Source organism: Eulemur rufifrons, chromosome 23 (genome assembly GCF_041146395.1).
Source record: "Eulemur rufifrons isolate Redbay chromosome 23, OSU_ERuf_1, whole genome shotgun sequence".
NCBI classification, from domain to species: Eukaryota; Metazoa; Chordata; class Mammalia; order Primates; family Lemuridae; genus Eulemur; species Eulemur rufifrons.
Window position 1 is genome coordinate 24,261,022 of NC_091005.1, and position 15,366 is coordinate 24,276,387.

At 40.2% G+C, this 15,366-nt stretch overlaps 1 protein-coding gene across 2 annotated transcripts in view; it reads left to right on the plus strand.

The window, feature by feature from the left end:
• The window catches only part of FTO (FTO alpha-ketoglutarate dependent dioxygenase), a 353,424-nt gene that overhangs the window by 158,475 nt on the left and 179,583 nt on the right, over nucleotides 1-15,366 (plus strand). Inside the window, exon 8 of one of the 2 annotated variants that reach the window (XM_069456646.1) lies at nucleotides 8,969-9,031. The exons of the other annotated variant lie outside the window; for it this stretch is intronic. Coding sequence (XP_069312747.1) covers nucleotides 8,969-9,031 — 63 coding nt within the window. The remainder of the gene's footprint in view (nucleotides 1-8,968; nucleotides 9,032-15,366) is intronic. 2 annotated transcript variants of the gene reach the window in all.

The window sequence follows — 15,366 nt, forward strand, 5'->3', positions numbered from 1 at the left end:
GTGAAGGTTTGGGCCAAGATAAAAGGGACAGTCCTTCTAAATTAAATTTAAGCATCGCTGCAAGCCTTTTAAAATGACTTTTAACAAATTCATTAAAATTTGTTTTTGCTATTGGAAGAGACAGAAGAAAATAATCATTGGCAGGGTGTACACTGCTGTGGCTCTGGTAGTGCAGTGCCAGCTGGTATTTGTGTGCTCAGGGTGCAATTGGCACTGGCCGGTTAGATTCCTAGCTGGTACCAGCCCACTGCATATTTTTTTTAAGTTGCAAGCAGTAGGGGGCAATGTTGAGCTACTGGTGTGAGGGCCCAAGATGCTGGCCTTTCAGGAAAATGCATACAAATGCACCATTAACTGTCAAGAATTATCCCTGTTGCTTCAAGTTAGCTGTAATCTCCAAGATTCCATAACACAGGAAATCAGTTGTGGGTTAACAAATTCAACAGCAATTTAACATAAAAAGTGCAGTGTTTGGCGCACATTTGGATTCTATAGAATTAGACTAATCTCAATGGCATTTCTGAATGCATCCACTCTGCTTCCAGGGAATATATTACTCAAAACTATTATCATTTTAGACAAATGATTCTTCTTTATCTTTATGCTTTTTGTTGAATTATAAAATCACGTGTGTGTGTTGTGGAAAGATTTCTTTAATCTATGCTTTTTGTCTGTTCTGCAACCTAACATCGATCTCTTTTGCTGAGAAAATAAAATACAAAACCTCAGGCAATATGTGCATTACTTTTCCCCTTTTGCTTATGAGTAAAGCAACCTTTGACGGCCCTTGTATGAGAGAAGAGACTTACGCTGTGATTTCTCTCTTTGTGTTCATTTTTTCACTTTGTGGTTGGAAGGTGTAGTCTCAGGAAAGATACAGAAGAATGGAAAATGAGCTTTGAAATCACTTTTCCTCCATTAATGGTAATTGCTTCACATGTCATAACCAGCCACATATTTCAAAAAGTTTAGTCAGCTGTCTCTAAAATTCCTCCATCCTCTACTTGCAGCAAGCGCCGTTTTTATCACACTGTTTATTCTTGCCATTTCTCTCCCGGAGGATAGTTTTACTCTGTGCATGCTCTTGTGATGTAAATGTTAAACCTTATATTTGAATGACATTCTGATAAAATATCACATTTTCCCTGAATATTACCTCGTGAATTTATGAGCCATTAAGCCCAAAGCAACATAACCCTTTCTTCTAATCCAGGAATTTAGGCTAGCCTTTCTCCTCTCCTTTGCTCCCTATTCAAGAAGGTATTATAACATTTATAACACTATTCAAATATTTGTATTTTCTTTTCTTTTTTTTTTTTTAACCAACCCACTACCCCCCAACCGCCCATCCAAGATTATTGTATTATGAGGAGACTCTTCAGGATAAGAGAGAGTTACCATTTGAAAGAAGCTGTACAAGCTTTGCTTTCTGGGTAAAGAGAAATATGAAAAGCTGAAATCTCCTGTGAGGTGAGGAAGTCTTGCTGTAGCCAGAGATTCAATGGATAGGCCATTTGTCTCTCAGGGTCTGGTATCGCTCTTTTGCACAACTGACATTTATTTTACCTATAAAAATGTTTTAACACTATCAAATTCACAGTGATACAGAAAAGAATGCTAGGTGTGAAATCCTCTAAATTGATGACATTTATTCATTTCCTTTTGACCTTAAAAAAAAAAAAGAAGATCAATTTGGTATAATCCAATAGAAATATTCTAGAACAGTTTCCGAAGTAAACATTTTCGAAAGTACTGATGATTTATATACTAGAGAGAAATTTCCTCATGCTTTTTTGTTGTTGGTTTTTCTTTTAGAAGAAAAAGTAGATCCTGATCGTTTTGAATGTTTTGAATTGCAGTTCCTGTCCTGACAATTTCTTCTGCCGGGCATAGCAATGCGTTTATATGGCAGTTGGCCTTAATAACCTTTATTGACTTTAGTGGGTAGGAGCCAAAACTGGATTATTTTAATGTATCCGTTTGAAACAGTGTAAAACACAACATATAATTACGTTAGGTAAGCTAAATGTAGCCTATAGGCTACATTTAATTCTACCCATTTATGTTAAAATTTGGCACAGGAGAGCAGAGATGTGGAAAATGAGTAGGTGTTTTATTTAATAATGTAACCAGTTTCTTGTTGTTAAAGTTTTTTTTTTTTTTTTTGAGACAGAGTCTCACTCTGTTGCCCGGGCTAGAGTGAGTGCCGTGGCGTCAGCTTAGCTCACAGCAACCTCAAACTCCTGGGCTTAAGCGATCCTACTGCCTCAGCCTCCCGAGTAGCTGGGACTACAGGCATGCGCCACCATGCCCGGCTAATTTTTTGTATATATATATTTTAGTTGTCCATATAATTTCTTTCTATTTTTAGTAGAGACGGGGTCTCACTCTTGCTCAGGCTGGTCTCGAACTCCTGACCTCGAGCGATCCACCCGCCTCGGCCTCCCAGAGTGCTAGGATTACAGGCGTGAGCCACCGCGCCCGGCCTATTGTTGTTAAAGTTTTAAGAGAGAAATGTACTTAAGAATGTAAAGGTTGTCCCTGACAAGTTAGTTATAATAGTTTACTTTCAAGATGAGTCATATGTTTCCCTCTGTTATTTTGGCCTGTGGAAATTGACTGTGTAAATTGCGCCGGGAGCCGGCTTCCCTCCTGTAGGTTACACAGTCACAGGGAGACATTGAGCTGAGGAGCAGTTTGTTTGTTTTTGGAGAGATTAGTGAAGCTATCATCACAGTGCTTTAGATTAAATTCTTTATAACTGAATCCAGGAACAAGGCTGCTTTCTCATTTGCTGAAATATACACTGAGTAGACCAGTGTTTGCTATTGTATCATAGTTCAATTAGCAGATTTCATTTTAAACTGTCTTCTAGGATTAAAGATTTTTGGGGATGTGAGGAAGAAAGTGATATAAATATGAATGTAAATTTTTTGTTCCTGTTAATGGTAAAGTCACCAATTTATATATATACATATACATGATATAGGTTTTATATATATATGTATTTTTTTCCCCTTCCTTTTAGTCTTAATGTACACACTAAATTACATCAGCTAATATAATCCTGTCTCTTATTTTTCAGGGTTAGCATTGTGATTTAGGAGCAGAGTATATTATAATAATTTAGGATCTGGTGTGAGATGTATAGTAGTTTTAAATTTAAATTCTCTCTCTCTTTTCTTTTCTTTCTTTTTTTTTTTTTACTGCGACAGTGCTGAGTGACTCAAAGATAAGCATAGATTAGAGGCAGGTAAACAGTCACCAGCACCTGATAATTCAAATTCTGGAATAGGTACACGGACACTGAGTTTTGGAAGCTTTATGTTTATCTTTGAAAATCTGGAAAAAAGAAAAAGTCAATTTTAGCCATAGTAGCTTAAAATCTCTGTGTCACATTTTTGGTTATCATAAACGTGTTCATGGAAGGTTGGTTCTTTCCGTTCTCCTCCCTCCCTACCTACCCGCCCCCTCCAATTCCCCGTAGCTGTATCATTCTTTTAAAAGCAAATTGGGAGGAAATTTGCTATGTAATTTAGCAATGAATTTCTAAAAAGTTTTGATTCCATCTTTGATTGTCCTCTGAATTTCTTTCAGAGTTTTCCATTTTTTTCCCCTTAGTTGCTACACATTTAGTAATGAATTAAAAAGAAAAATTGTGTATCCTGTCCTTTTGGGGGGGAAATGTACAATTCCAAGAGAATTCAGATTTAAGCCTCAAAAACAGAATGTGCATCAAAAGCACAAAGGACTGTGTTTATGATTCTCTTTGAAGTGTTTTTGCAACCTGGATAAGGAAAATTTTAGAAACCGTCTGATAGTGTTCAGGGTAAATACTTAAACCCCTTTAGAGAATTTCACACACAGATACTGTGCAGCAGAAAAAAGGGATACTTATGTTTCTTAAAGCTGCTACAGCCTACAGCTTTGTACTTAAAGACAGAGGTGTTGAATAGAATTCTACTGAGGATACATCCAGTGACAATATCTCCAGGAACATCAGAGCAAACCAGTGGGTAGGACTTTCTGTTTTTAACCCTTGCGTGTGCTGTGTGAGAGTTGAGCTGTATCGGTACCAAGCACTAGGCTGTGCCCGATACATCCCAGGAATGTTAGGAGGAGCTTTCACGGTCCCCCTGCTCTGCACACAATGGGAACAAGACTGAAAAAGCCCAAGATGGTGAAACAAAGTGACAAGAGCTGGGAAATTCCAAGTGAAAGCTTGGCCATCTCTCTTGTCAGTGTGTGGGGAGAAAAACTGGAATAAACAGCCAAGGTTTCTATTTTAGTCTTGGTTTCAGAGGATTTGGCTCAATTTTGCCAACCTTTAATTAATACGTGCATGTGTGTGTGCACACACATTTCATACATTCATCTAAAGAAAAAAAATAGATGAATTCTGTTGTTTTAAATAATTTTCACCATACTAAAATTCAGATTGAGGTAAAGGTGTGAAGACCCTGCTGCTTTTCCCTGGGGTGCCATTTTAGCCTTGGCTGCTGGAATTTATTTTAGATTGCTCTGACTAGCAGACCATCATAGCATTTCACATGTGAATTCAGAAACCCTGATGCCAGATTGGGGTGTCAGGAATTTCCATTTTTCCTGTAAAAAAAATACAACACAAATGTATACTTTATTTCCTCTAGCTTTTTTTGGGCGGGGCGAGGGAAGTGGGGTTGGAAGGATTAAATTCAGCTCTAGTCTGTTATTTACCTTATTATAAATACCTTTGAAATATCCTAGAAGAATCTCAGTGTAGAAGAATGAAGTAGTGTAAAAAAAAAAAAAAAAAAAACACCACACACCTGCAATTGTGAAAGAGAAGTAGGATTTCCAAAAGATGTTATGCCACTTATTTGGAATATTATCAAGATGATAGGACCTTTTTTTCTTGTGTTGGTTAATGAATGATCTCTAAAACTGTGACACTCTGAATAATATTGTTATAAAGGTCAAATGAGAAAGTTTGTAAAATTTAAAATACACATACATGTAAGGCATCACCAGTATTGATTTTAGAAGGAAATGTGAGCAGTCCTCAACTTAGGAGCCCTTACTTAACGGTCATTGGACTGAGTCTCCCATAGCGACAGGATCCCTTCTCTTTCCTCTTTTCCCTTCCTTTAGAACTAGGGTTCAATCCAGGAGCTAAAGGGGCTCGCAACAATTTGGAATGCAGTGCTACTCTTGTAATGTTTCTATCCACTGTGGTTTAAATACTTTGGGAGGCTGGGCTGGAATCTTTCCACATTTTATAAAAATGTCTCTATGGAGAAATGTGTTCTCAGTGCCAAAAACCGACTTACCAGAGAGCTCTGGGAGCACATTAAATCGGCCCTTCCATGCCTGAAGGGTAACATAACCACCATCCTGCTCTCTCCTCATTGACATCTGCAAAATAATGGCACTTTTTTTTTTTAACCAAAGGAGAAACTGTGATATATCATTTTTTTCTATATTCCTCAAAGTATCTCTGCAATCATTTATAGGTGATATTTTTAATATCTTTTCCCTAATAAGTAAACTATGATTGACTTCTTTTCTTTTTCTTTCTTTCTTTTCTTTTTTTTTTTTCCTTGCATTTTCTTTACATGATCTCAGCCCATCTGGAACCACCTGTGACAGTCTCAGTTGTAAATTTTTCCTTGATGTGTATAAAAATCTCAGACAGATAATCTCCTACTCATTTTTGATTGATTGACAGAATTAGCCTTCAAGTAAAAATCTGGACTATTAAGGCAATATTCAAAATTAAGCTTCAGTGTTTTAGATATATCTGCTTTGGTTATGAAGACTTGGAGCTGGTAGTAGCTTGATAATATATAGCCTCTTACTTAACTATTATTAATTTAAATGAGAAATTATGAACTACCCAGAATTATGCCTCAGATGTTCTTTAACACATGGTGGGGGTTTAAGAAGTTTTATATTTTATTTAATGACATAAACTTTTAATGTAGTCAACAATGAATTTTTTTAAAGGATGAAAGTGGTGGGATATGCCAGCGTGTGTAATAAATTAATATTTTCTTGATACTGAAGTCTCACATCCTGGGGTACCCTGAACATTGATTGAAAAAGGTGGGCAGTATTCAGCCATCCAGTAATAAGTCTCTCAAGTTTAACATATCTAAAGCCAAACTCCTGATTCTTATAATCCCACAATCTTTGCCCCAGTATTTCACAGTTTTATAGTTTGAACTGTCTAGTTGCTCAGCCTAAGATCTTGGAGTCCTCTTGATTTATCAGCAAATCCAGTTAACTCTCTTTTCAAAATATACTCATGATCTGACCACCCTTCACCACCTCCTGTGCTACCACGTTGGTAAAAACCACCATCATTTGTGGAAGTAGCCTTTTAACCAGCCTTCCTGCTTCTACCACCCCGTGTCTACCCCTGTCAGAGTATTTCTTTAAAATACAGGTCAGGCTGGGCATGGTGGCTCACACCTGTGATCCTAGCACTTTGGGAGGCTGAGGTGGGAGGATTGCTTGAAGCCAGCAGCTTGAGACCAGCCTGGGCAACAGTGAGACCCTGCATCTACAAAAAAATCTTTTAAAAATTAGCTGGCCATGGTGGCATGTGCCTATCGTCCCAGCTACTTGGGAGGCTGAGGCAGGAGGATCACTTGAGGTTGCTGTGAGACATGATGGTGCCACTGCCGTCTAGCTCTGGCAACAGAGTGAGACCCTATCTCAAAACAAACAAACAAACAAACAAACAAACAAACAAAAATATAGGTCAGGTCATTTTACTTCCCTGGTCCAAACCTACTATCATGTTCAGAAATCCACCTTCTTTGCAATGGCTCAATGCCCTGCAGGATCCGTCCACACCCCTGACCCCTTGCATTTCTCCACCCTTCCCCGCCTCCTCTAGCTGCTTGACTGTGTTCAGAACATCCCCAGCTCACTCCTGCACAGGGTCTTTGCATCTGCTGTTGCCTCTGTCTGGAAAATTCTTCCCTCTGCTATTTGCATGACTTGCTCCCTCACTTCATTCAAGTCTCTGCTCATGTCACTTCCTTGGAGAGACTTGCTCTGTCCGAGCACTGTCTCATTCTAAGAGTGCCCTGCCCTGCTCTCCTGTGCTCCCGTTACTCTCCTCCACCTGCAGTTATGTATTTGTATATGGTCTGCTTCTACCTGATACAGTCCCCATGGAGGGCAGCAGGGACTTGGTCTGTTTTAGTCACTATTGTTTCTCCAGCTCCTAGAACAGCATCTGGTACATAGTAGGTACTCAGCACATGTTTGTTAAAGGAAGGCATTGATGTGGGGTCGGTGTTGTAGTCCTGCCTTTTCTTCCCACCCATGTTGATCAGCATGGCCTTTAATAAATTCTTTTTAACTCTCTGCATTTTCCTAAAATATTACCTTCTGCTTAACAGGAATATTTTTGGGTTAGTTTTATTCTTAAACAAACACAGCCCTCACAACAATACCACCAAAACATCTTTAACTTTTTTTTTTTTTTTTAAAGTAATAATAAGGAGGACACAGAGGAATGTCTTGTTCTATGCCTTTGGCATTTATAGCTGAGAAGATTGAGCAATCACTGGCAAACGACTTATGCAAATATGGAAAAATCTTCTTTTATTTTTTAATGAGAGGAGTAAGTAGGTTATTAGTTTCCCAGAGTAGCAGTGTTGCTAAAACTTAGAATTGTAGTGTTTTGTCTCATTTGTTGGCATCCTTCATATTTTAGATTTCCTTATTCTTGAAAAGTTTAAGAAATTGTCATAAAATTAAATGACTTCCCCAGCAAAGCTTGGACTTTGCTGTTCGTAATTTTCAAAATTATATAGAGAAAGCGGCATGTACTGGACAGGTTTTGGGCACAGAACTAGGGAAGTCCCTGAGGAATAAACTGACTTCCGTTAGACAAGCTGCAAACTGATTAAAATATTTATCATCCTTTGGGTATGCAATAGCTTTTGATGATGGAAGGCATATTAATATTCATCCTTGCTGCTTGTCTCCACTTCAGACAACTCCCAGGAAAGGATGTTCAAATGACCAGTTTTCTTTCCTCACCAGGAGTCCTTGAGACCCAGTACAGCTTGGAACCAAGAAATGCCTTGTGATGTGATTGAGCTTTTCCTTTGAGGGACAGAAATGGGGGAATATAAACCAGGAGGGACCTTTGCACTGGAAAGCTTTAAAGGATTACTGCTTTCTCACAGGAAGTCTTTTGCTAGAACAAAGGAAAAAGTTTGGTCATAATTTTATAAGCACCGGAACTACCTTTGCTATTTGAAGCAGACATTGTTCGTTAGGTGAAGTCAGAGTATTGAGGCCTTATAAAGGATTTTGATGTGAGTGCCACTGGAGGCTGACGATTTTTATTCCAACCCCACCATTTTGTTGAGGAAGGAGAAGAGAAAGCAGTTGTGTTTGCAGCTGGTGCTCGGGTCTTCTGGCTGGTTGTTGTGGAGTGCCCTTTTGTCCCAAGACAGAGTTTAAATGCACATGGTGTCCACGTAGCTTGGCATAAGTAGCAAAGGTGGCCTGCTGGGGTTCTCAGGATCTGCCCTTTAATTTTCTTTTTCCTTTAATGGGAGAAAGAATCTGGCCTTATTAATTCAGTTAATTAAACAGTGTTGTTTTCTGTTTAGATTGGAATAGCCTGGATTACATTTTTGGGTGCAAATACAAGCTCTGAAAGAACTTGATCTTTTTATTAAGCCATCTGAAAAACTCAGAAGTTGAATAGAATATTCTCATAAAAAGGGCAATATGCTATAAGACCCTTAGTTTTCGTCTTTTAAATCTGAAAACTCGGAATCCTCCTCTTTTGCATTTCAGTTTTTATTATTCCACACGGCTAAGATAGTTTGATGAATGGTAACTTTAAAAACCGGACAAAAATTATATTTGAAACCTATTTTAATGTAGTCACATCTGAAGAGAAATGTTCTTTCTCCATCCCAGTCATTTAATCATACATCTCCACTGTGTGCAGGTACATGTGAAGTTATACAAAGAGCTGGGCCTTATGTCTTCCCGGTTGATAAGGCACCAGGCAGTAAGCAATTCAGAGAAGAAAATCAGAGGAGAAGAGCAGATTCTGACATTGGCCTTTGGGAATATGAAGGACTTTGATAGTTGGAGGTGGGTGGAGGGTGTTCAAAGGTGGCAGAAGCGGAGACACCATCTTGGGACAACACAGATTTGCTCACAGACTTGATTAGACTGGATGGAGTTTGGTGTTTGTGTGAGTCCAGTAGTGAAAGATAAGATTAGGAAGATTAGCAAGGACCTTTTTTTCCTAATGCATTTCTTTTTAAGGGACAGTGCTTTGACCCCTTAATGACTAGCTTCCTATCAAAGTCATGGGAAGCAAAGTGCTAAACATGTACAACTAAAACTAAAATGAAAACTGTTTTATTATCTTGCATTTGCAAAAGTTGTACTTGGGAACAAGTCAAATGCTATTAGTTGCACTAATTTCAAGACCTTTCTGCATCGTGAATACAGTAAACAAGCAACTTTGTACATTTTCAGAATGAGAATTACAGATGAGATTAGGTATTTTTCCTGCCAAGATTTTTTTTCTCTCTTAATTTGAACACCAGCTTAATAATTTTGGACTGGTCAGGGGCAGATCTTCCCATGTGTGAACCACTGATGATTCTCTTCCGTGTTTAGGAACCTTAGATGTATTTCATTTTATTATTTGCTATTGGATTTGTTGCTTGGAGGAAATGACATCCCCACTGCCTCTTGTCTAGGTGATAGTCTTGAGTACTCAGTACTTGCATAAAAGTATTTTGAAATACAGCCAAAGTGTCGTTCTTAAGTTATTTGATTTGGTTCAGGACAGCAGGCGTGGTAATCCGTCATTTCCGCTGCTGATCTAGAGTGGTTTCTTTCCCACACATACCTCCCCATTCTTTGGCTATTAATAATAGCGCCACGTTAGTGATTGTGCATTCTGTGCTGTCTTTATTTGCCCTGGCACTTTGGCATGTCAGTCACACCAATGGAAAGACTGAGTAAATGTTCAAAATGTAAGTGGTGGTTCATTCTGGTCTCTCCCACCTTTGCATATAGATTTCTGCTAGACTCACTTTTCTCCCCTCTTCGTGTTGCTTTTGTTTTCCAATGACTGGTTTTATTACTTCCGAGGCACAAGATGTTAATTCTTGAGTGATGAATAACTCTCTGTTAGTTTGTTCTTCAGACTTAAGCTTCTGCAAGATTGCCTTTGTTTTGAATCTGCTTAGGAATCTAAGATCTTGGGGGGTAATTCTCCTTATATATTAGTGGGATGGAGAAGTGATATTACGGGGCTACTGTTTCATTTTACCAGAGAACCTTATGAGAGTCGTACCAGAGGAGCACTTCCCTGGAGAACAAATGGGCTTCAGGCTTTTTAGAACACTTTCTTCTTTGATATCTTGTTATTCCTCATAATACCAGAGAAACAGATAACTTACGTGTAGTCATATTGGGCATTACCTAATCTCTTTCAAGGACTGGAACATTTATCCTATGCTCTTTGTTTATTGGCCACTGCCCTAGTGGTACCCAACTGCTAGGCTCTGATGAGCTGAGGTCCGGCTGCCTCGGAATCCTGGACCGTGAGTGTTGGAAGGGACCTGAGAGATGATTATCCCATTCTCTTCCTTCTTGGAAAGGAAGGGCTCAGAAGGTTGTAGAGGCTTGTCTGGAAGCACAGAGCCAGATAATGGTGGATACAGAACCCAGATTTCTCAGTTCCCGGTTCAATATTTCCTACCCTTCCCCAAATACCCCAGTGGCTGTGCCTTCTCTGATGCTTTTACTAACTTTCAGCTGTATGCTAGTAGCGAAATACGACAAACTGAGTGTTTCTCTGGAGCTTTTTCTCTACCCTGTTTGGACCTGGAATGTCAAAATTAGGCTGTTTGATGTTGAGATGGACAATGACTTTTGCTCAGTCAGGACCCGTTCCTCCTCCTCCACCAGCATCCTGATGTCGCCGCGTTGACCCACTTCCTTCGCTGGCTACTGGGCGAGGTGCTTCGTCTTAGTCCGGCTACTCCAGGAGCGTGCAGCCTCTCAGCACTGTTTGCTCACGCAGGCGCGTGGTGCGGGACACACAAGGCATAAAAACATATACGGTGACAAGTGTCTTTGTCCCACTCACGCCCCCAGCCACCCATTTCCCTTCTCCAGAGGCTAATACTAGTCCCAGTTTTTTTTTTAAATACCTTTCGAGATATTCTTTATAGTTACAAACATTCATATAGTTTTTCACAATGAACAACACTGTGTCTTAGGGATCCTTCCATATTTGTACATTGTTTTAAAATACTGCATAGCTTTTCATTGTATGTGTTTCATAACTGATTTGACCAGACTCCTACTATCTTTAGTCTTCTGCTTTTACAAATAATGTTGTCATGAATATCCTGCTACGTAACATTTTTCACACGTGAGATCTGTGGTAATTAGTACCTAGGAGTAGAATTGTTGGATCAAAGGATAAATGTATTTTTAATTTTAAGAGAGATGGTCAAATTGCCTTCCATGGAGTTTGTAGCAGAGTTTATATGCATGTGTGCGTGTGTGTTTCTATACACGTGTATATACTATGTGTATGTATAGACGTAGAGTTTGTGTAACATAGTGCCGGTTCCCCCGCATCCTCCCCAGTGCAGTGTTTTATCAGACTTTTTCACTTTTTGCGAACGTGATTGGTAAAAAGTGGCATCTCAGTTTCATTTGGATTTCTCTCATTCCTATTTTACAGATGAAGAAACGGAGGCTCAGAGATAGTAAAAGATTTGCAAGGTCACAGGAGTAGTGAGTAACACAGCTAGGGTTTGCCGTTAGGCAGAGGTAGCTGCTCTCCGAGTCATTATAATCATCTTAGCCAATGCTCCATTCTGTTACTGCAACCAAAGAATCCTGATGGGCACAGAGGTGCTAGCAAGGAACCACTCGTATATCCTTGACTGGTTAAGTGTGGGGAGGTTGTTCTGTTTTGCCGTGGACTTGTGTGCCAAATCAGCCAGATCCGGCCGGTGACGAGCGCAGTCAGCATGACATCCAGTGATGTTACCATGTGGTGGAACCGAGTGCCACACGGGGTGTAGCTGGCCCGTTACCCTACTGAGTCCCAGGGCTTTGTGCTACAACTATTTATATCGATGGAAGGTGAAGGGAAGGCTCCTGGTCCCTGGAAACATGGCATTTTGCCTGATTTTCTGTTTAAAGTTATGTTCCTGTTGGAATCCGTTCAGGTCTGAGTTTCAGTTGTCACGTTCCGATATGATGAGCCTTCTTGGCTTCTCCTGCTCGCCTTCATTCTCCCTCCACCTGTCAGCTTTCATTAGGGTCACTTAAACACTGACTCAGTCTCTGCTCTGAGCCTTTTCCTGCTTGGCCACGGAACTGTGGGTTGAAGCTTTACCCTGCACATACAGTTCCTAGGCTAAGAGTTTATTTCAAGAAGACTTTGGGGGCGGGGATTGAGATGATTGGGGAGTAGTTGGAATTGTATTTTCCAGAAAGGCAAGGATGAAAAGAGATCTCAGCAGGGGTGGAGAGCTTTCCTTTGCTCCCACAGTAAACTGAGTGGGTAGACTCTAATTCTCAGGGGCTGGGGCCTTGTTGGACCACATCTCTTGCCCCTATCTCATGCTATGTTGTAAAGTGAGGTTCTGTTGCCGGCTGTGTGACCCCTGGTATCAGTCACCAAATCATTTCAGTTTGAGCCCCCCTCACCTTTGAAATACTCAGGCCTAGATACACCTGGGTTAAGAGCTTTAGCTTTCAAGTTAATCATCCTAGGGTTTGAAGCCTGGCTTGATCATGTAGCTGTGCATAATATTGGGCAGTCATACAAGGAGTCTCAACTTTCCTCATCTGTAAAATGGGGATTATAACAGTAGCTTCCTTATGAGATTGTTTTGAGATTTACATGAGATAATGCATGTAATGTTTTGTGCATTGCCTGCCATATTTTTTGCATTATTGTTTTGAATCTGCCCTCTTCTTCCGTTCCTCCTGCCCCTTTACCTTTCACCTGAGTTCCTATTCCTCCCTTAGACCCTCATCTTCTGGTCATGTATGTGTATGATCCTCCAGCTGGGTCTCTGTTCCAAAGCCATCTCAGAGTGGCCCTTTCCCTGTCTTTTTACCATGGTTTATTTTTCCTCAGAACATTTATCACCATCTGAAATTATGTCTTATGTGTTTACCTATTTCCTGCGCTAGAATATAAGCATCATGAGGGCAGGGATTTTGTCTGGTATAGTGCTGTGTTCTCAGTGCCCAATACAGAGTTGATAACACAATACATATTTGTTGACCAAATCAAGAAGCAAATGCTTTACGGGTGCATGCGTTCTCTGCGGTCACCTTTTTATGCTAGTGGTGCTTTGTTTGTGAATTTATTGAATGGCCTACTGCTCTTTCTTTTTGGTTTAATCCATTTGACAAACTCCCTTCTTTAAAAGCATTCAATATTTATCCATTACCAACTGCAGAAATGTTATCTTTTCAACTTCCTCTGGAGTATAATCTCTCTGCATTAGACTCATTCAGCATTAGAATGTACATCAGAGACAACCTGTGCAACTTTTTATAGCCATAGCTCTCAATCATGGCTGCACATTTGAAACACCCAAGAAATTTTTTTAGAAATATCATCACTTGGGCCCCACCTCCAGAGACACTAATTTAGTAGGTCTAAGGTGTGGCTCCCAGTTGATTCTAATGTATTGCCAAGTTGCAATGTGTTTAAAAGACGTCACAGGCAATTCTGATATGATCAGGTTTGAGAACTACTGTTCAACAGGTACCTGACCACTCAGCAAGGAAGATTTGATTGAATGGATGATTCCGTGAACACATTAGCAAATGAACAAGAAGGCTTTCTCGTTTTAAGCCAACACAGATGTATTAAGTATCTGCTATGTTTCCTTAATTCTGCGGAGGACGCAGGAAGGAAACAGCTATATTTGTAATTCTTACGTAAGGTGGAAGATGATGTTGCTAATAATGGTACAAACAGAGTTACGGAAGCTTAGAAGCGGGGGATGCATTTGGATGGGTAGGATTTTAGAACGCTTCATGGTGAAACATCTAGAGTTGAGTCTTTACAGAACGGGGAGGATTTTGACACGAAGAGATGGAGGTGAGAAGAGTGGTTGTTTCCTGTAAAGGGAGTGGCATGTAGAGTGGTAGAAACAGGAAAATGCAGGTGATATTCACGGCTCCCAAAGTGGCCCAATAGCTGGTAGTCCCCTGAAACTAGTTTGCTTCTAGAGTTGCCTAACTCAGGAAACAGCACCACTCCACACCTAAATCTGCATGCCAGGCGTAGAGGAATCGTCCTTGAAACTTTCCTTTCTCCACCCCAGGAATCCAGTGGGAGAACTCTTACCCCTGAAATCTCTCTCAAATCTGTCCATTTTTTATCTCTCCTGCTGCCAGCCTAGTCCAAGACATCGTCATCATTCCCCAGGGCTTTTGCAGTACTTTACTGTCTGGTTCTTGTATCCTTCACATAGTAGCCAGGGGAATGTTCTCAAATGCAAAGATCTAATCATGCTCCTCCCTGTAGAAACTCATTAATAGATTCCAGTTGCTCTTAGGATAAAGACTAAAATATAGATGCTCCTTGACTTACGATGGGATTGTGTCCCAATAAAGCCATTGTAAGTTGAAAATAACATTGAGTTGAAAATGCATTCAATGCACCTAACCTACCAAACATCATAGCTTAGCCTAGCCTACCTTAAACGTGCTCAGAACACATGCATTAGCCTACAGTTGGGCAAAATCATCTAACACAAGGCCTATTTTCTATTAAAGTGTTGAGTACGTCATGTAATTTGTTGAGTATGGCACACTGTAGAGTACAGCATCGGGTATTTACCCTCATCATGCCTTGGCTGGCTGGGAGCCGCAGCTCGCTGCCGCCGCCCCGCATCGTGAGAGAGTATTTGTACTGCATATTGCTAGTCCGGGAAAAGATCAAAATTAAAAATTCCAAGTACAGTTTCTACTGTATGCATATAGCTTTTGCACCATTGGAAAGTTAAAAAATCACAAGTCAAACTATTGTAAGTTGAACCATCGTAAGTTGGGCGTAGTCTGTGCTTTACCCTCAGCCCACTTCTCCTGCTCTGCCTTCCCTCCACCCCTTTCCTCTCTCTGTTCCTAGTGCACTGGCCCTTTCTCAGTCATTCCAGTGCACGGAGCTTCCTTCTTCAAGGCCTTTGCACATATTGTTTCTTCTTCCTAGAATGTCTTCTCTCACCAAGATAGACATACAGATTATTTCTACTCATTTTTTGATATCAGCTCAATTGCCCCTTTTATCAGGAAAGACTCCCTTGCCCTGTCTGACGAGGGCAGGTCCCT